Source organism: Dasypus novemcinctus, chromosome 18 (genome assembly GCF_030445035.2).
Source record: "Dasypus novemcinctus isolate mDasNov1 chromosome 18, mDasNov1.1.hap2, whole genome shotgun sequence".
In the NCBI taxonomy this organism is placed as follows: Eukaryota; Metazoa; Chordata; class Mammalia; order Cingulata; family Dasypodidae; genus Dasypus; species Dasypus novemcinctus.
The window spans coordinates 76,285,388-76,305,630 of record NC_080690.1 but is presented as its reverse complement, the minus strand read 5'-3'; the positions used below and the strand labels follow the sequence as shown (position 1 = coordinate 76,305,630).

General features: G+C 39.0%; 1 protein-coding gene and 1 pseudogene across 2 annotated transcripts in view; one reads left to right on the top strand and one right to left on the bottom strand.

Annotated features, from left to right (window-relative positions):
* The window catches only part of LOC101430970 (zinc finger protein 677-like), an 80,418-nt gene extending 72,396 nt beyond the window's left edge, over positions 1-8,022 (top strand). Inside the window, exons 4-5 of one of the 2 annotated variants that reach the window (XR_011646399.1) lie at positions 508-2,973; positions 4,881-8,022. Coding sequence is in view for 1 of the 2 variants with exons in the window: in XM_071209429.1 (XP_071065530.1) it covers positions 508-2,474 (1,967 nt within the window). In the remaining variant the exon portion in view is untranslated. Of the gene's footprint in view, positions 1-507 lie in introns of both variants that reach the window. The other variant, XM_071209429.1, reaches the window with a different exon arrangement.
* Positions 8,023-19,211: 11,189 nt separating this feature from the next.
* Positions 19,212-19,934, bottom strand: LOC101430536 (thiamine pyrophosphokinase 1-like; annotated as a pseudogene).
* Positions 19,935-20,243: the final 309 nt, after the last annotated feature.

The window sequence follows — 20,243 nt, the reverse complement described above, 5'->3', positions numbered from 1 at the left end:
TTTCCTATTCATGTTTTAGTTTTCAAGTCTGAATTGCCATTTATGTTATTCATTAGATAAGTTTTTTGTGTATTATTTACCATTACATAGTCCTCTGCATTAGTATTTATTTGCAGACAACAATTTTACAGCAATAAAATATCTGTCTTTCTCCAAACATCAGACACCAATATGTCCACTGGCATTTTTTTTTTGCTTTGAGATGGTAGTGGAAAAATACTCCTTTTTTCAGGGCACATTAGTATGTTTACATAGTGCAAGTGGTTTTGTCATCGGGTGTTTCAAATTAGGCTTTTCTTAAAATAATTAGAATTACATGTAATCACCCTTTATTGAAGGATTCTGGTCTCTCTGTGATCCTAAACATTTGAAGATGGTGATTGAGAAATTTCTTAATTCTGGCCACTCTTAAATATCATTTTTGGTGTAATATTATGTTTTCCAATATAAAATATTCATCTTCCAACTCTTGTTAATAGGAAGCCTATGGTCTTTTCTGTCTTTCAGATATCTCTCCAAAATGTGTGATCAAGGAATTATTACCAGAAGAAGACATTAATAAGGGAGAATTATGCCAATCAGTATTATTAGAAAGACCTGAAAGCCATGGCATTGATGATTTTGACTTCAGGAAAGTCTGGGAAGATAAGCATGAATTTGAGAGTCAGCTGGGATACGGCAAAATAAATTTTAAAGGAGTGCCTAGGACCCAAAACAAAAATCTCACTTATAGAAAAGATCAGCAGCATATCAAATCCTGTAATAATTTCCCTCTAAAACAGAGTCTTTATGTTCAAAAGAGTTCGTATCAATATTTCAGACATGAGAAGCCATTTTTAAGGAATTTATTCAAAGTGAAAAATAATGTAGGCTATGCAGGGAACAAGTATGTCAGATGTTTTGAAAATAAACTTGAATTTCAGTTACATCTGGCTGAACTGCAAAGATTTCAAACTGTAGAGAAAAATTTTGAATGTAATCAAGTTGAAAAGTCTATCAAAAATTATTTCTCGGTTTCACCACTTGAAAGATTTCCTCCTACTGTCAAAACCTACATTTCCAATAAATATGGGAACGTTTTCATTCATCATTCATTGCTTGCGCAACAGCAGAAAACTCACTTTAGAGAAAAACCATACATATGTAATGAGTGTGACAAAGCCTTTAGCCAGTACTCAAACCTCACAAGACATCAAAAAGTCCATACCACAGAGAAACCATATAAATGTAATGTATGTGGCAAGGCCTATACACAAAATTCAGAACTTGTAAGTCATTGGAGAATTCATACTGGAGAGAAACCTTACAAATGTAACGAATGTGATAAAGCTTTTACCAAACGTTCATACCTTTGGGATCACGAGAGAATTCATACTGGAGAGAAACCTTACAAATGTAGTGAATGTGATAAGGCTTTTACCAAACGTTCATATCTTTTGGATCATGAAAGAATTCATACTGGAGAGAAACCATACAAATGTATTGGATGTGGCAAGGCTTTTAGGCAATGGTCTGGCCTCAAGATCCACCGAAGAATTCATACTGGAGAGAAACCTTACAAATGTAATGAATGTGGCAAGGTCTTTAGGCAAAGTTCTGGCCTCAAGATACACCAAAGAATTCATACTGGAGAAAAACCTTACAAATGTAACGAATGTGGCAAAGCCTTTAAGCAGTTCTCACACCTCTCTAATCATCAGAATACACATCCTGGGGAGAAGCCACACAAATGTAATATGTGTGGCAAGGCTTTTATCCATAGTTCAAGCCTTGTAAAACATCAGAGAATCCATACTGGAGAAAAACCACACAAATGTAATGAGTGTGGCAAGGCTTTTCTGAAATTTTCAGACCTTTGGTGTCATGAGAGAGTTCATACCGGAGAGAAACCTTACAAATGTATTGAATGTGGTAAAGCTTTTATAAAACGTTCATACCTTTGGGATCATGAGAGAATTCACAATGGGGAGAAACCTTACAAATGTAATGAATGTGGTAAAGCTTTTACCAAACGTTCATACCTTTTGGGTCATGAAAGAATTCATACCGGAGAGAAACCTTACAAATGTAATGAATGTGGTAGAGCTTTTACTAAACGTTCATACCTTTGGGATCATGAGAGAATTCATACTGGAGAGAAACCATACAAATGTGTTGGTTGTGGCAAGGACTTTAGGCAATGGTCTGGCCTTAAGATCCACCAAAGAATTCATACTGGAGAGAAACCTTACAAATGTAATGAATGTGGCAAGGTCTTTAGGCAGTGTTCTGGCCTCAAAATCCACCGAAGAACTCATACTGGTGAGAAGCCTTACAAATGTAATGAATGTGGCAAAGCTTTTAAGCAGTTTTCACACCTCTCTAAGCATAAAAATATACATCCTAGAGAGAAGCCACACAAATGTAACATGTGTGATAAGGCTTTTATGAAATGTTCAGACCTTTGGTGTCATGAGAAAGTTCATACCAGGTAGAAACCTTACAGATGGAATGAATATGGTAAAACTTTTAAAAGATGTTCATACTTTTAGGTCACAAGAGACTTCATACCTGAGAGAAACCATAAAAATGTAATAAATGTGGTAAAGGTTTTACTAAATATGCATACCTTTTTAATCATGAAGGAATTCATACTGGAAAGAAACCTTACATATGTAATGAATGTGATAAAGCTCTTACCTAAATTTCATACCTTTGGGATCACAAGAGAATTCATACTAGGGAGAAATCATATAAATATGTTAGATGTGGAAAGGCCTTTAGGGAATGGTCTGGCCTCAAGATCCACTGAATATTCATATTGGAGAAAACCTTAAAAATGTAACGAATGTGGCAAAGCCTTTAAGAAGTTCTCACACCTCTCTAATCATCAGAATACACATCCTGGAGAGAAACTACACAAATGTAATGTGTGCAACAAGGCTTTTGTCCATAGTCCAAGTCTTATGAAACATCAGAAAACTCATAATAGAGGTAAACCATGCAAATATAATGAACATGCTTAGTGTTTTATCTGAAGTTTAAACCTTGTGGAACATCAGAGATTTCATATTGGGGAGGAACCTTCCAATGTAATGAATGGGGCAAAGCTTTTCAGGTTATTTGGAACAAATGGGGCGTTAAAATACCAATTTTTAATAAATACTCTCAGTTGAATGTATTCTAAGTCCATGAAGAAATCTAACAAGTCTCTGTTGCTTCCATGAAAATGTCAAATGCAGTGTTTTCCCAGTTCTGAAAGTACTTGAGTAATGACAGTCATAATTACATGACAGCTATATTTATTGTCTGATATTAAAACTCAGATATGATGTTCAGTGTTTCACAAGTACAGTTGTCTTACATATCTTTGCTATTTTGAGGTTGGATGGTAGTGAATGAAAAATATTTCAAATTCGATGACTTCTTTATCCTTTCTTGCTAATAGAAGCTGAATATCTATATAAATAACCACAAGAGATGTTCCAGTTTGTTTAGATTCAGTTAACTAGAGCTCCAAGGAGATAAATCTAAATCATAGATATATACACACACATCCTACAATGTCAGTTTCCTGGTTTTGATATTGCACTATAATTAGGTAAGATGTAACTAACCAGTGGGGAAAACAGAATGAAGAGTACATAGGACCACTCTGCACAATCTTTGCAACTTGCAGTCAATGTATGTTTTTTTCAAAATAAAAAGCCCACCATACTGAGTTTTGAAAGTGAATCTTTAATGGTTTTAATATCAATTCTTGACATCAGGTTTTTTTGTTCACTCTCACGTCATTGATGAATATTCCATTATTTGTGTCACTCCATTTCAACTCCTGCAACTTAAATTAAGCTCAGAGGTCTTAAAATTAACTAGTAAGTAGATTTTGGGTAGAGTTTTTTAGGGCAACACAGATTCTAGTGAGATACATGTGCTTCACTGCTGGGCCTCTAAGTGTGAGACCTCAGCATTTTCTGCTCCCTTCCATGTATGCCCCTGTGTGTCTCTAGGAATCATGGAAAGAAAGAGCTTGGTGATGTCTCTATGGTGACACACATTAAGAACTTGTAATTATTCCTGCAAACTGACAACTGACACAAATTTTTTAAAAAAATACCCTCAGCTCCCCGAGCCTACCCAGTTCGTCACTGCAGGTGACATGACCATTGCAATTATCTTAGAAGGTGAAGTACAGGATTACAAACCATTTTCTCAGGGTCTGGCTGCCTCCCTCCCCAAAATACAGTGGTATACCTTACTGAGATGCAGTCCTGACAGAGGACAGTTTCTATTTCAGTCTCAGAGACCTAGTCTGTAATGGAAGGAGGCATATCAGGAGTCTGGGTAAGTGATTGTGTCTAGAAAAGGGATTTTTCTGGTGCATCCATAGGTCCAGTGCCAAAGACACACAGGAAAGAGGAACAATTATTGAATCCTAAACAGAGCTTGTGGAGAGAGGCTAGAGATCCTAGAACCTACAGGGATCCTTTCATGTAACTCTGAATAATTATGGTGATTATTTTTTATTTGTAGACTTGTAGTTTTCAAACTTTGTTCTCTTGCTAGTGTCCTTCTGTCTTAATCTCCAGGATACCTGAAATACTCTTCTTGGATTTTTCTTGGAGCCATTCAAGCACAAATAGATTAGGCTATTTGGACAGAAGCCCTGTCCCTCATTCTGACCCTTTACCTGCACAATCTGCTTTTCTGGAAGAATGGTATTCTAAAGTCTCCTGAAAGTGCCCATAGCAAGGTATCTCTTTGCCCCAGTGTAATTGATTTAGTGAAGTTGCAAGAGGAATGTGTAAAATTCATTTTATACTGGGGGCTGGTTCTAGGTATCCCTTACATGATTTGTTTCTGGTTTTCTCAAATGTTTATAAAAATTGATTCCTTTCTAGGTGGTAGAGAAACAGAAGGAGCAGCAGAACCCCACACAGGAAGTAGAAAATTGAATGGATGCTGCATAAAGTCAAAATTGACCCTGCCAAGAGGTACTAAGTCTTCTCAGAAAAAGTAATTCTCCATCATGTGATATACATTTTTGCCACTGGGCATGCAAGGCAAGAATGTGTGTGCTGAATTAAGTTCCAGACTTGTATCACAGAATGATGGAAGTAATCCAAAGGATTCTTCAAGATGGGGAAGAGGACAAAAGGGAGAAAGTGAATCTATGACCCCTCGCCCCACGGCCCAGTTCTAGCAGATTCTAGCCCTGCAGGGCCAGCTCAGTTTCTTCACTTCTTTTGGCCTCTATTTATTCCACGTCCTTCCTGTCATCATATAAAACTATTCCTTGGCATAACTATTCCACAGGTAATCTGCACATCAGCCAGGCCCAGCTTCATCCCTTAGAGACAGTGGCTCTTACCCCAACAAGTTCCACAGCCTTGAAAGGCTGAAATTTTCTCAGGAATTTGTGCTATTTCCAAGGATTTATATTCTCAGGATCTCCTCTGTCCTTAATTCAGTCTTCCCTATAAAATTGGAATTTGCCTTAAATAGACACAAACATGAAACTCAACCCTCCCTCTAGTATGCCCCTGAAGAATCTACTTTTAACATAGGAGCCTCAGTAAGCCAGATGGGCTTTATTAAAGGGACCGTAAGGGTGACAGGGAGAGAATCTAGGGCAAACAATTTAAAAGCCTCTTAACAATTGGTTTTCCTCCGAAGTCCCCCCTGGGCTACTTGTCTGTGAAGCCTCTTGGCTCATCCCCTGCCTATTCAATGCCCCACCAACTCATCCTGCTCTCATCTCTCCCATATGCCCTCCTTGCTCTAACAATTTACATTTCCCACCATTTTGATTCACATCAGCTTGCACATCCTAACCTGAACAACTAAATCTATCGTGATTTGGAGCATAGATAAGCTTTCTCTTTTGCATAATCCAGCTTTTTAAGAGAGTAATTTCTGTGTCTGTCATCCATCTATCATTCATCTATCTATAACAACTCAGTTACTCATGGCACATGAGGCAGCATGAACATCTAGTTGCCTCAGTTTCCTTGCCTTCTGATTGCAGTGGGGGTGATGTATACAAGTCAGGTCGTTGCTGGACATGCAGTAGGATTGTGCCATAGCTGAGGAAATTTATGCATAGGAAAAACTCAGTATTTTAAAGGACAATGCTAGCAAACCTGCCTCACCCTTATCCCCAGAGGGAAACATCTTTGTTTTCATGTACATACAACCAACAAAGCTGTCTTCTGTCTGAGAGGGTGACACTGTCCTGTGTTGTTTTGTTTTGTTTTTTTAAGATTTATTCTCCACCCCCATCTGCTCTCTGTGTCCATTTGCTGTGCATTCTTCTGTGTCTGCCTGTCTTCTCTTTAGGCAGCACCGATCCTGGGACCTTCCAGAGAGGGAGAGAGGTGCTCAATCTCTTGCACCACCTCAGCTCCCTGATCATCTCTTATTGTCTCGTCTCTGTGTCTCTTTGCATCATCTTGCTGTGCCAGTTCTCCTCTTGGGCCATCTTGCCATGCACTCTACATGGGCCAGCCCTCCACTCGGACCAGCTTGCCTTCACCAGGAGACCCCAGGAATCGGACCCTAGACCTCCCATATGGTAGACAGTAGCCCAGTCACTTGAGCCACGTCTGCTTTCCCTGTGGTACTTTTTTATACAAACGTTCATGAAAGGATAGTTCAGACAAAAAGCTGTCAGTGGCTGCCCACCAACTTGGAATATTAAAAACAGCAATGTAAACAGGAAACATGGAGGAGAGAGAATGAAAGATACAAAGTTGATTACCAACACAAGGATGCTTTGGGTGACTTGGGATTCAGGAGAAGATCTAGAGGAAATATGAGTCTTGTGAATCTGTTTGACCCATTGCTAGGATCTGTACAGGATGAAAATCGTGGAGCTACTGGTCTAGATCATGAGTCCAAAATAACAAACTTCAGAGAATACTAACAATGCTGCATATAAGAAGTCTGTGATTATGTTGTGATCTGGAACAGAACAATATCCAAAATCTCTTTTCTGGGTAGTGTTTCAACTGATCCATTTTCTAGGCATGTACATAGGACAAATGATATTTGCCAACAAGTACTGGATCCAGCAGGGGGAAGTGGAAAGGTCAATGTGCTTTGGAGCATTTGCTTTCAACTCCAACTGGAGTTCATGGGGCTGATTGTGATAGTTTGGAAGACACCTAAGATGTAGGTGGTGAAAATGAGCAAACTCCTGCCCATTCTGTGACAATAGAAAATGTTTACATTTAAAATCATGAAAGAAATGTTTCAACCTAAATGCTCCCATTGTCTGGGGCATGCCATTAGAATAATCAAGAAGTTGGCTATAATTAAGTGCTAGACAATCAAACCTGTGGACCTTAACCTGCATCCAGTGAAGTGGAGAGATAATGGTAAAAGAGGAATTCACCAGAATTCCAACAACAAACAGTCTGTTGTAAGAAGTGTAAACCCATTGTCAAATATCTGTAGGCCATTCTGTTGTTCAGCACATTTTCCTTTAAGATGGGAATAATCATTCCTGTGAGCAAAAATGTGCATTGAAGATTTTTAACACCAAGAGTAACTTCAATTGTGTAGATCTGTGGGATTGCTAAAGACTTCAGAGGCAGAAGAGATGCAGAGAATCACCAATGTATTTCACAGCAAAGTCTGCACCAAAGAAGAGGCAACGTTAACCTGGGTGAAGCAATGACAAGTGAGAGCAAATGGAAAGAAAACATAATAGAGTACTTTCAGAGTACACTGTAATTTGTTAGCATATTGGAAAAAACAAATCTTGGTCACTACCCACACCACACAACAAATTGATTCTGAATGGATTGTTGATTTGTTTTAAAGATAAATAATGATATTTTTAGAAAAACACAAAAGGGTATCTGTAGTCTTGCAATAAAAAATTTTAAGAAAAAGACATTAACCATTCAGGTGAAATGACACATTAGATTATATTTAAATGATTTGATTCTCATCAAGAGAGATGGAGAAGAAAGAGAAATCATTTCCAGCATCAAACTCTATCACACCAATAAAAAGACCACACAATAGAATAAAAAATGAACACATTCCAATGGAAACTTTTTTTTTTAAGTTATTCAATGGATAGTAAAAACATTAAAAAGGCTCAGTGTTTTTAATACCCAAAAAAGACATAAAACTGCTGCCAGGTACCATCACACAACAATCAGAAAGGTAAAATGAGAAATGGCAAGAAATACCAAATTTGACAAGAGTGTGGGTAAGTCAGAAATCTGATACAGTTCTGGGTGGGTGAAAATTGGTACAAACATTTTGAAAAACTGATAGTAATACCAATCAATGTGGGAGTTCTTTCCCTGGTGTGCATGGAAAAGCCAATTGCATGACATCAAAGAGAGTTTATTGCTGAGAGCAAAGCAAGGAGAATGGAAGGTCAATTGGTCATAAATATGCCTCCCCAAACTGGAGAAACTTAAAATGTTTTGTACCATTCAAACAAGGGCAGGCAGGCTCAGGATGATAATGAAGTTAGACATCGTATAATTGCTGAACATGCACAGATTAATTACATGCTTACTTTACTTGGTTTAAAGTTTAGGCTATTGTGCATGTCAGGCAGTCCAACTGATTAGAGCTACTTTGTTTTAGCAAGATAACTTAGGGATTTGGGGTGGTCAGTCCTGGGCTGACTCATTTTAAGGGGCTACATGCAAGGGCACCTGATTTCAGTGGGCTGTGTGCAAGGGTACCCCACTTAAAGGCTACAAAATAAGGTAACGAGATATAAACAGGGACAGTAACAAGTTGTTTGTGAGCATTTATCAGGTAAGGACATGCAGTTTCAAAACAGCATCAGCAGTAAAGAAAGGCATCTGGGTTGCAGCCTACTAAAAGGCTGACATGATTCAAGGTTATAATTCAGTAAATTCACAAGTATTGGTATTTTCTTTTGGCTGCATTGTAAAATATCAAAAGGATAGCAATTGCTTAAAATACAATTCGGTGAGTCAAAACACATGTTCATTTTTCAGTTGTCAGTCCTCCATCTTTTTGCCAATTCCTTAATCCTGAGGGATTTATGGGTCTCAATTGTTCTACCTTCTTCCTCCTGAAAAGGGGCAGAGTCCTCATAGTTATAGAGGTTGAAGGAATGGAACACTTAGATTGCCACTGCATGTATTCCTTTACTCTGGGTTTTGGCTGGATTATCAAGGTCTTTTCTGCTAATTTAGTTTGGCAAGACTGAGACAAAAAGCAGAGACGATTTAAAAATGAGTATACCTATAAGTATCAAAAAGAACATCATTAGCCTGCTTGTAATGTGGAATAGAGCCAAGATCCTCTACTTGAGGGAGGCCAACTAGATAGATCAAGGATGCTGAAATAGGGAGGATGGGTGTCTATTGCCTCAATCTGATTTTTCATATGGTTTAGTGTTCTAGTTACATTGTCAGAATCATTTGGTATATAGGCACAACTTTCAGTTTTTATTTTATCACATGTTCTTAACTGAGAGGCTGCTAAAATATCTTATGCCATTCAGTTTGCAGCACTGCTTTATGCATGAAAGTCATTTCAGTATTTTAAAAAGATATGCTATTGAGGCTGTCATTCAGAGCTTGTATAAAATTGTTCAGTGCTTCTAAGTATAACATCATCTATGTAAAATGATAGCAGAAATATATTAGCTGCCAGGTGATCCTACCAGTGGACTGCAGACCTGACACATCTGGTCTTTAAGAAGGGTAGATTGGCAGTGGACTTTGCCCAGTGGTTAGGGTGTCCATCTACCACATGGGAGGTCCGCGGTTCAAACCCTGGGCCTCCTTGACCCGTGTGGAGCTGGCCCATGTGCACAAGGAGTGCTCTGTCATGCAGGGGTGTCCCCCACGTAGGGGAACCCCACGCACAAGGAGTGCGCCCCATATGGAGAGCCGCCCAGTGCAAAACAAAGTGCAGCCTGCCCAGGAATGGTGCCACACACACGGAGAACTGACATAACATGATGACACAACAGAAAGAAACACAGATTCCCGTGCCGCTGACAACAACAGAAGCGGACAAAGAAGACGCAGCAAAAAGACACAGAACAGACAACCGGGGTGGGGAGGTGGGTAGGGGAGAGAAATAAATAAATCTTAAAAAAAAATAAAAAAGGTAAATTTGCTGCTGGTGGTAGATTTTTGTGAATACTTTCTTAAGCTCAGGGTAATCCTATAGTACATACACCTATCCAGCCTAGGGGTAAGCAAGGCCATAAGTTGGTACCACAGATCCATTGATTTCCATTTGGAGCTATTTGGTAAATGCCAGGCCTGTTGAGTCAATTTGTCCCAAATCCATCATTTTCTTTTAATACTCTGGTTTGGAGATACTGATCTGGAGGTAACCATCCCATGCTCTTGGTATTTTAAGAGTTATTTCACTTGGAATGGTTCCATGTTCTCCACAGAGAGGAGCTGTTTGACTTGTTTGACTTGATCTGCCATACCCAGGTATAAGCCAAACCATACCATCCCAAAGTTGTGTGTGCTCCTCTTTCTCCCTGATAGTTCAAGATTCAGCCTTGTCTTCTAAATGGTTGCATGTTAGAAGGCTTTAGCTATGGTTACATTATAAAAGAAGACAATTCAAATCCCGGGGCCTCTAAATAAACTGGCCATTCCTCTAGGTCAGCATTAGTTATATCTAAGGTATTTATTTATTTATTTTTCTTTTTTTTTTTAATTGATTTTGTAAAAATATTACATTAAAAAAAAATTATATGAGGTCCCATTCAACCCCACCACCCCCACCCCACCACTTCCCCCCCCCCCCCCCCCAGCTACACTCACTCCCTTCATCATGACACATCCATTGCATTTGGTTAGTACATCTCTGGGCATCTCTGCACCTCATGGACAGTGGTCCACATCATGGCCCATACTCTCACACATTCCATCCAGTGGGCCCTGGGAGGATTTACAGTGTCCGGTGATTGCCCCTGAAGCACCATCCAGGGCAACTCCAAGTCCCAAAGGCGCCTCCACATCTCATCTCTTCCTGCCATTCCCCATATCCATCAGCCACCATGTCCACTTTTCCCATTCCAATGCCACCTTTTCTCTGTGGGCCTTGGATTGGTTGTGTCTGTTGCACCTCTATGTCAGGAGGAGGCTCAGATTCCACATGGATACTGGATGCAATCCTCCTGCTTTCAGTTGTAGGCACTCTAGGCTCCATGGTGTGATGGTTGACCTTCTTCAACTCCATCTTGGCTGAGTGAGGTGAGTCCAATAAATCAGATTGTAGGAGCTGGAGTCTGTTGACACTCAGGGCCTGGCTATCCTATTGTCAGTCCAGAGATTCAAATTCCCTAAATATATCTTAAACCCCAACACCAACTACAATTCCAGTAAAGTAGGATGAAAGTCTTATGAAAAGAGATCCCACCTGAGTCCAGTTCCATCACGCAGAAATACCAGCTCCAAAGAAGGGCCATCTGACATGGCAGTGAACCCCATCTGCCTTGACCATAGAACCCGTGGGTCTCTTTAGCCCTCAAAGGAACCAACACCTGGGGATTGCATCCACTCCATCTGTCTCCCAGATTCTGCTCAGCTGTGCACAGGGGCAATCCTGACAGCCTCCAGACTCTTTTTTAGAGACTCGTAGCCATATAAACTCATTTCTGCTTTCCATTTCCCCCTTACATTAGGTCAAACAGCATTTTAAAGTCATGTTATTATATGTAGACAGGGATATTCTGCTGATCCGCATTGAACCTTTAATTCAAGGTCATTTTCTAGTTCCATCTTCAGCTGGTATTTGGTAGTGATCCCTCGGTGCCAGGGAGGCTCATCACCAGGTGCCGTGTCCCACACTGGGGGGAATGCACTGCATCTACATGCTGAGTTTGGCTTCGAGACTGGCCACATTTGAGTAACATGAAGGCTGTCAGGAGGAAATTCCCAGGCACAGTGCTGCTCTAGGCCTTGTTCTTATTTCAGGCATATAGGCTCACAAGCATAGTCATTAGTATCATGCTCTCCCTGTTGGACCCTCATTCCTTCCTGGTCCTTGCCGTTGCACCTGGGGGATTGCTGCTGTTCCCCTAGGGACCACAACAGAGCACCTCTGGCCAGGAACTCAGTACCCCCCCAGCTGTAGTTTTTAATTGTTGCCACTATGGGTATATCCAAACATTACCATGCACCCTGGACATATGCCCTGTACAGCTCCCTGTCAGCCATATATCACCTGTCGATAGTGTCCTATACCAGTATTCCTCTGCTGCCATTGTTGAACCACTCTGTGATCCAAAACTTCCTGAAAATTGAAGCCCAATATAATGTCAGGTTCCCTTACTAGTAAGATGACATATAGCGATGGGTTTAAAGGTTAGATATAGAATACGTGTTGACTTGGAAAAATTCTACATCCTATCTTTTTCTTTTTTTTTTTCTTCCCTAATTATTGAACTTCTCTTCACAAGGGCCATAGTCCACAGTAATTCATATGTACAATATACAGTACTCCCCCACATCTACCATTAAACCTTTTCCCTTCCACAGCGATATTCTTATAACTTATTCATATCATATTTACTTAAAGTGATGTACAGACTCTGAGACAATAGCTTTCAAACAAGGTGACATCCGTGCTTACATTGTGTTCCATACTTTAGGATATACAGTTTTCTAAATTTTTAGTTATCCTGTGTTTTACATTGTGGTTTACTTTACTAGTCTGTCATCGCCTATATGTTTATGGTGTAATATTACATGTTTTATATCCATCCTTGTGTACTCTCGTGAAACTCCTCCCTTACCCCACATTTACTTTGGTTCCACACATTTAACATCCATTTTCCCATCCCCTTGGTGCCCACAGCAACAGCCAACCTCCATTTCCCAAGGAGCCCCGTCCAGAGATACTTGCAACAGTGTTCAGGGCCTAACTTGCTCAACTACCCCAATGCCCTGGGAGCCACCCTTTCTCTCAAGAGATACAGTTCCCTCTATCTGATGGCATTAGTCCTCCCCAGGATGTGGGTCCACCCCCACTCTCATTGCTTGGGTCTCTACCCAATGGTACCACCCACTCTGGCAAAATGAGCATTCAGACATTCCCCAGGAGCCCGTCTCGCATCCGACCATCCCCTCCGAGCATCCTAAACAGGCAACCCTCTTAATTATATTTTGATATGCTATTCTCAGCATTTTACTCTCTACCAACACCTGACACTCTCCGGTGTTCGTATGCTACCCCTCTCTCCCCCCACTTTTGGGCAATATTACCCATCCGCCCAGCCCCAGCCCCCTCAAACCCGCAAAACCCCACCCAAAGGCAACCCCGTACCCCCATTTTATCTCTTCTTTGTATTTATACTTACCGCCAGCTCATCATAAATTCCACCCCTGCAGACGTCGGCTCACATCCTTCCTCCACCCCCCGATTTCCTGTAAGCCTATCGTTCAGTCTCTAGCTCTCTGAGGCAGCTTTCTTATTTCATATCATTGAGTTCATGTAGTATTTGTCCTTCAATGCCTGGGTTGCTTCACTCAACATAAGGTTCTCAAGATTCATCCATGTTATCACGTGTGTTTGTAGTGTATTTGTTCTTACAGCCGAGTAGTATTCCATTGTGTGTATATACCATATTTTATTGATCCACTCATCTGTTGATGGGCATTTGTTGATTCCAACTTTTGGCGATAGTGAACAATGCTGCTATGAACATTGGTGTACATATATCGGTTTGTGTCCTTGTTTTCAGTTCTGCCGGGTATATGCCCAGCAGTGGTATTGCTGGGTCATATGGCAAATCTATGGCTAGTTTTTTGAGAAACCGCCATACTGTCCTCCAGAATGGTTGGATCCTTCTGCATTCCCACCAGCAGTGGATGAGTGTTCCCCTTCCTTCACATCCTCTCCAGCACTTGTATTCTTCTGTTTTTTTCATAGCTGCCAATCTTATGGGAGTAAGATGGTATCTCATTGTAGTTTTGATTTGCATTTCCCTGATAGCTAGAGATTTGGGGCATTTTTTCATGTGCTTTTTAGCCATTTGTATTTCTTCTTGGGGGAAGTGTCTGTTTAAATCTTTTTCCCATTTTTTAAATGGGTTGTTTATCTTTTTATTTTCAAGATATAGGAGTTCTTTATATATGCAAGTTATAAGTTTCTTATCAGATATATGGTTGCCAAATATTTTCTCCCACTGTGTTGGTTCCCTTTTTACTTTCTTAACAAACTCCTTTGAGGTGCAGAAGGATTTAATTTTGAGGAAGTCCCATTTATCTATTAGTTCTTTTGCTGCTCATGCTTTTGGTGTGATATTCATGAATCTATTTCCTATTGCAAGGTACTGTAGATGTTTCCCTACACTGCTTTCCAAGGTTTTTATGGTTTGGCTCTTATATTTACGTCTTTGATCCATCTTGAGTTGATCTTTGTATAAGGTGTGAGATGGTAATCCTCTTTCATTCTTCTACATATGGCTATCCAGTTCTCCAGGCACCATTTCTTGAATAGGCCACTCTCTCCCAGTTGAGAGGGTTTGATGGCTTTATCGAATACTATATAGCTATATATGTGAGGTTCTATATCTGAGCTTTCAATTCAATTCCATTGGTCTGTGTGTCTCTCCTTATGCCAACACCATGCTGTTTTCACTACTGTAGCTTTGTAGTATGTTCTGAAGTCGGGTAGTGTGATTCCTCCAATTTCGTTTTTCTTTTTCAGTATGTCTTTGGCTATTCGGGGTCTCTTTCCTTTCCAAATAAATTTCATAGTTAGTTTTTCTAGTTCCTTAAAGAAGGCTGTGTTGATTTTTATTGGGATTGCATTGAATGTGTAGATCAGTTTTGGTAGGATAGACATCTTAATAATATTCAGTCTTCCTATCCATGAACAAGGAATATTCTTCCATTTATTTAGGTCTTCTTTGATTTCCTTGAACAGTCTTGTATAGTTCTCGGTGTATAAGTTTTTTACCTCTTTAGTTAAATTTATTCCTAAGTATTTGATTTTTTTATTTACTATTGTGAATGGTATTTGTTTCTTGATTTCCTCCTGATCTTGCTCATTATTGGTGTACAGAAATGCTACCAATTTTTGCGCATTGATCTTATAACCTGCGACTTTACTAAACTCATTTATGAGTTCTAGAAGCTTTGTTGTAGACCTCTCAGGGTTTTCTATATATAGGATCATGTCATCTGCAAATAATGAAATTTTGACTTCTTCCTTTCCGATTTGAATGCCTTTTATATCTGGTTCTTACCTCAGTGCTCGAGCAAGTACTTCTAAGACAATGTTAAATAGGAGTGGAGACAGTGGGCATCCTTGTCTTGTTCCTGAGTTTAGAGGGAAGGATTTTAGGATTTCTCCATTGTAAACAATGTTGGCTGTACGTTTTTCGTATATACTCTTTATCATGTTCAAAAAATTTCCTTGTATTCCAATCTTTTGGAGTGTTTTTATCAAGAAAGGTTGCTGTATTTTGTCAAATGCTTTTTCTGCATCTATAGATATAATCATGTGATTTTTTTCCTTCAATCTGTTTATATGCTGTATTACATTGATTGATTTTCTTATGTTGAACCATCCTTGCATACCTGGAATAAATCCCACTTGGTCGTGGTGTTTAATTCGTTTAATGTGTTGTTGGATACGATTAGCAAGTATTTTGTTAAGTATTTTTGCGTCTAGGTTCATTAGAGAAATTGGTCTGTAATTTTCCTTTCTTGTGGTATCTTTGTTTGGCTCTGGTACTAGGGTAATGTTGGCATCATAGAAGGAGTTTGGCAATGTTCCTTCTGTTTCGATTTTTTTAAATAGTTTCAGCAGGATTGGTGTTAGTTCTTTCCGGAATGTTTTGTAGAATTCACCTGTGAAGCCGTCTGGCCCTGGGCTCTTCTTAGTTGGGAGATTTTTAATGACTGATTCTATCTCTCTGCTTGTGACTGGTTTGTTAAGATCATCAATTTCTTCTTTCATCAATATGGGTTGCTTATTTGTTTCTAGGAATTTGTCCATTTCCTCTAAATTGTCATTTTTGTTGGAATATAGTTTTTCAAAGTATCCTCTTAAGATAGTCTTTATTTCTGTGGGGTCAGTGGTGATATCGCCTTTCTCATTTCTTATTTTGTGTATTTGCATCTTCTCTCTTTTTTTCTTTGTTAGTCTCGCTAAAGGTTTGTCAATTTTGTTGATCTTCTCAAAAAACCAGCTCTTAGTCTTGTTTATCTTTTCAAGTGCTTTCTTATTTTCTATTTCATTTAGTTCTGCTCTTATCTTTGTTATTTCCTTCCTTCTTCTTCCTGTTGGGTCACTTTGTTGTTGTTTTTCTAATTCCTTCAAATGTGCAGTTAGTTCTTCAATTTTTGCTCTTTCTTCTTTTTTGATATATGAATTTATGGCTATAAATTTCCCTCTCAGTACTGCTTTTGCTGCATCCCATAAATTTTGGTATGTTGTGTTATCGTTATCATTTGTTTCAAGGTAGTCATTGATTTCTTTTGATATTTCCTCTTTGACCCACTGTTTTTCTAAGATTGTGCTGTTTAATTTCCAAATAGTGGTATGAAACCTGGGCCTCTGTCCCTTGCAAATTTCCAGCCTGACTCCACTGTGGTCAGAGATATTGTTTTGTATGATTTCAATCTTTCTGAATTCATTAAGCTTTTCTTTGTGGCCTAGCATATAGTCTATCTTGGAGAATGATCCATGTGCGCTTGAGAAAAATGTATATCCTGCTGTATTTGGGTGTAATGATCTATATATGTCTATTAGATCCAGCTCCTCTAATATACTGTTCAAGTGTTTTGTTTCTATAGTGATTCTCTTTTGAGATGTTCTGTCCAAGGTAGATAGTGGTGTATTAAAATCCCCCATTATAATTGTAGATGCATCTATTGTTTCACTTAGTTTTTCCAGCATTTGCCTCACATATTTAGAGGCATCCTTGTTAGGAGCATAAATATATCTAAGGTATTTAAAGTTCCCATTTGTTCTTACATTTTTTAATTCTCTTAATTCTTTCCAGTCCATTCCCTTGAGGGATGATATCCACCAGGGTAACCCAGAAACACTAGATATAGGTAATTGGCCACATACTCAATAATCTAAGTGGTTCATAATGGTAGCATAATATTGTGCCCACTGTAAAAAGACATTGGTTGGTAGCATGTCACTTTCTTGGATAGCAGGAATACATAGCAAGTATGTAATTCCAAAGATTCATATTGGGAGGTGGTTCCTGTTGCAATACAATATTGTATTATCTACTGACTACAGGTAAAAGTGTTCCAACCTTTAGGCAACACGCACATATCCATTAAAGTTTTGAGTATAATAGCATTCCTTGAAGGGATGCTAAAAATATGTGAATATCAGCTCTGTCAATATTTATCATTTATTTGTACTGCTGAAAATGTATTTTAAGTATTCTAGAGGTTCATTTCATTATCTAGCTGATGGAAATCCATGAGCTACATCTCCTTCCTTGACATTTTCTACAATTTGGCTCTTGGTATGTGTCCTGTGAAGAAGTCAGGAGAGAGACTGTTTAGAGGATGCTATTTTTACTCTATGGTAGTGTATCCATGGTTTTACTCCCATCAGTTTGACAGAGGAGTGTGTGATTAGTAAACCTCATAGAGAACTTCCCATTTGTTTCTAATTGGTCAATTGGATGTTGTTTCTTCATTTCTTTAGAAGTACTCAGTCCCCAGGCTTAAAGTGATGTAAGGGAACATCTATGGTGAAAGAGAGCCGACTAGGGGTATATTGGTGAATTACCTCTATTTTAGCTCCTAATAACTGAATACATTTCTTAGTTTCCAATTCTTGCAGTTGTCCAAGCCAGGTATACATACCCTCTTGTTTCAGGAATGGTTTCTCATATGCCATTCCAAAAAACTCAGAAGGAGTCTGCTTCTGGGTGCCACTTCTACCCGCATCAAAGCTACTGGAAGTATGTTATCCCAGGAGAGATTTGTTTCTTGGCAAAGTTTGGTTATTATTTTCTTCGAAGTATGATTCATTTCTGTTTTGCCTATAGATTGATGTGTCCATGGTGCATGTAGCTTCCAACATATACTCAATGCTCCTAACAGCTCCTGTGAAATTTTTGACACAAAAACCCCACCATTATCCTTTGTGTTGGAAACAGAAGTCTAAACCTTGAAATCATCTCTTTCAGGAGTGCCTTAGCTACTTCCGAGGGTTGTTACATTCTGCATGGAAAGGCTTCCACCTTTTCTTTTTTTCAATAACTAAAATTTTTATTTAACATACAGATTTAAATCTCATGTATTTGCTTAAAATATTTTTTTCTAATGAAAAACTTTTGAGAATTGCATGCTAGTTCTACTAATCCCCTTTTCACTTTTATATTTATAATCTAAACCTCACACTATCCTTTCATAATCCAAGTTAGCACCAAGAAAAAAATAGCTGTTGGTCCCATTCCTTACAGCAACACTGGGATTGAGTGTACATAAAACATGTTGGGGAGGTTCATGTTTAAATCATTGTTTGCATGTCAATATGTGGTTTAGTAAATAACACAGTAATGGGTAAAGTCTAATGAAGACAGTTCCATTATAAAAGAAACTTGAATATACCAATGGACCAGCTTGTTTAACCTGGCTATGTCAGTTATCATGTGCATTATCTGCCTTGTAACTGCAGAGTGCCAGTATTTACAATTTAAGTGTGGGAAGAAACCTCAGAAAACCCTTCCATTTTTCAGATAAGGAAAGGGATTCAGGGAACCCTATCTAGTTTTTAACACCTCAAATAGAAGGAATTTTTTTCAGTAAAAGGTGATATAAATTATATAGAGAAATATAATATTAAAAGACATTCAGAAGTAACCCTAGTTGTTAAAAGCATGGATGGGCAGCAGGGCGAGGAATGTGCTAGACTCCAAATGGAGTTTTCTCAGCTCCAAAGTTAAAAACAGTTTTCTAAGATAAAAAGAATGACAGCACAAGAATAATCACTGAATTTTAAAGTGGAATGATTCACATTAGTTTCCAACTAAAAGCACCAGTGCTTATTTACTTTCCTGACAATGATTTTTGCCTCTCACTGTCAAATTTAGATCTGTCATTTGTAATGTTACCTGGATTATCTAAATATTAACATCTTTAAAACGAGTGGGCTTCCCGGGGAAGTGTGGATTCTGGTAAACCCAGATGAACTATTCTTATTGAGCAATAAATCACTGGTAATGAGGTATGGTAGAGAAACACCTATGAATGCCAGTTGATAGATTAATTTTTGATGGCCATGGTCCAGAGGAATGGCTATCAGTTTCCACAGCGACTACCCCAGATCCATCGCAGGTATTAGAAGTACTACTGATCAGTGTTCCAAAACCAAGCATGTGATTTGTGAGATTCCACTCAGGCCTATTGTGGTAACATGATTGCAAAACTGTCCAACAGGAACAAGGCCGTACCAGTCCCTTTGGGAGTTTACATGCAACTTGTGCTTTCCCAGGTGGAGCAGGTAGATGAGAGATTCCTTTTGAATTATTATAATCGGTAAAAGAGTGATATAAGTTGCATGAAATAAGGTGCACACAGATGGAATAATCTCGTCAAAACGTCCACCAAGTCTTTTAAGTGTCACAATCAGATCAACCTCAAGGTTTTTTCCTTCTATCTTCTTCTGGAGCTCTAGAAGGCACTTGGTAAAATCAGCGTAGTTTTCATCAGGAGTTGCAATCAGCTCACGTCCCTTACTAGTGTAGTACTCTGACTTCAGGGCTAATGAAATAAAAATTTCCATTGATGAATTGGGGCAAAAAGTTTTCCTGAACTCCTTCAGTGATATCATATAAGTGGTTGGTGACTTCATCAGTAGTCTTTTAAAATAACTTTACTCTACAGATGATGAAAACACTCGTCCAAAGACTGATTCAGAATCAGAAGGCAGTACTAAAGATTTCCATTGGGAAGCAGGGGTTCCAATGGGGTAAACATATGCTCCATGTTGGACTTTGGGCCTACAAAGGCAGGTGGAGCCACCAGCAAAAGGAGCACATGCAAGAGCAAGGGCACTGGACTGCTCAGCACTCAACTGAGAAGACTCCTTCCACCTTTTATAATTTAAAATTTGTAATGTCCACAAACTTTAGGCATAGTGGTAAAATCTATTTGCGAGTCTCCCCCTGCACTTCATTCTCTTACTTGAACTTCTTTTACCAGGGCGGAAGGGGGGGTCCTAGCTCTTGGATTACTCTTGGCACAGGTTAATCTAAGTTAGTTTCTGTATGGTCCTTCCTATTCTGGTCCTACAAT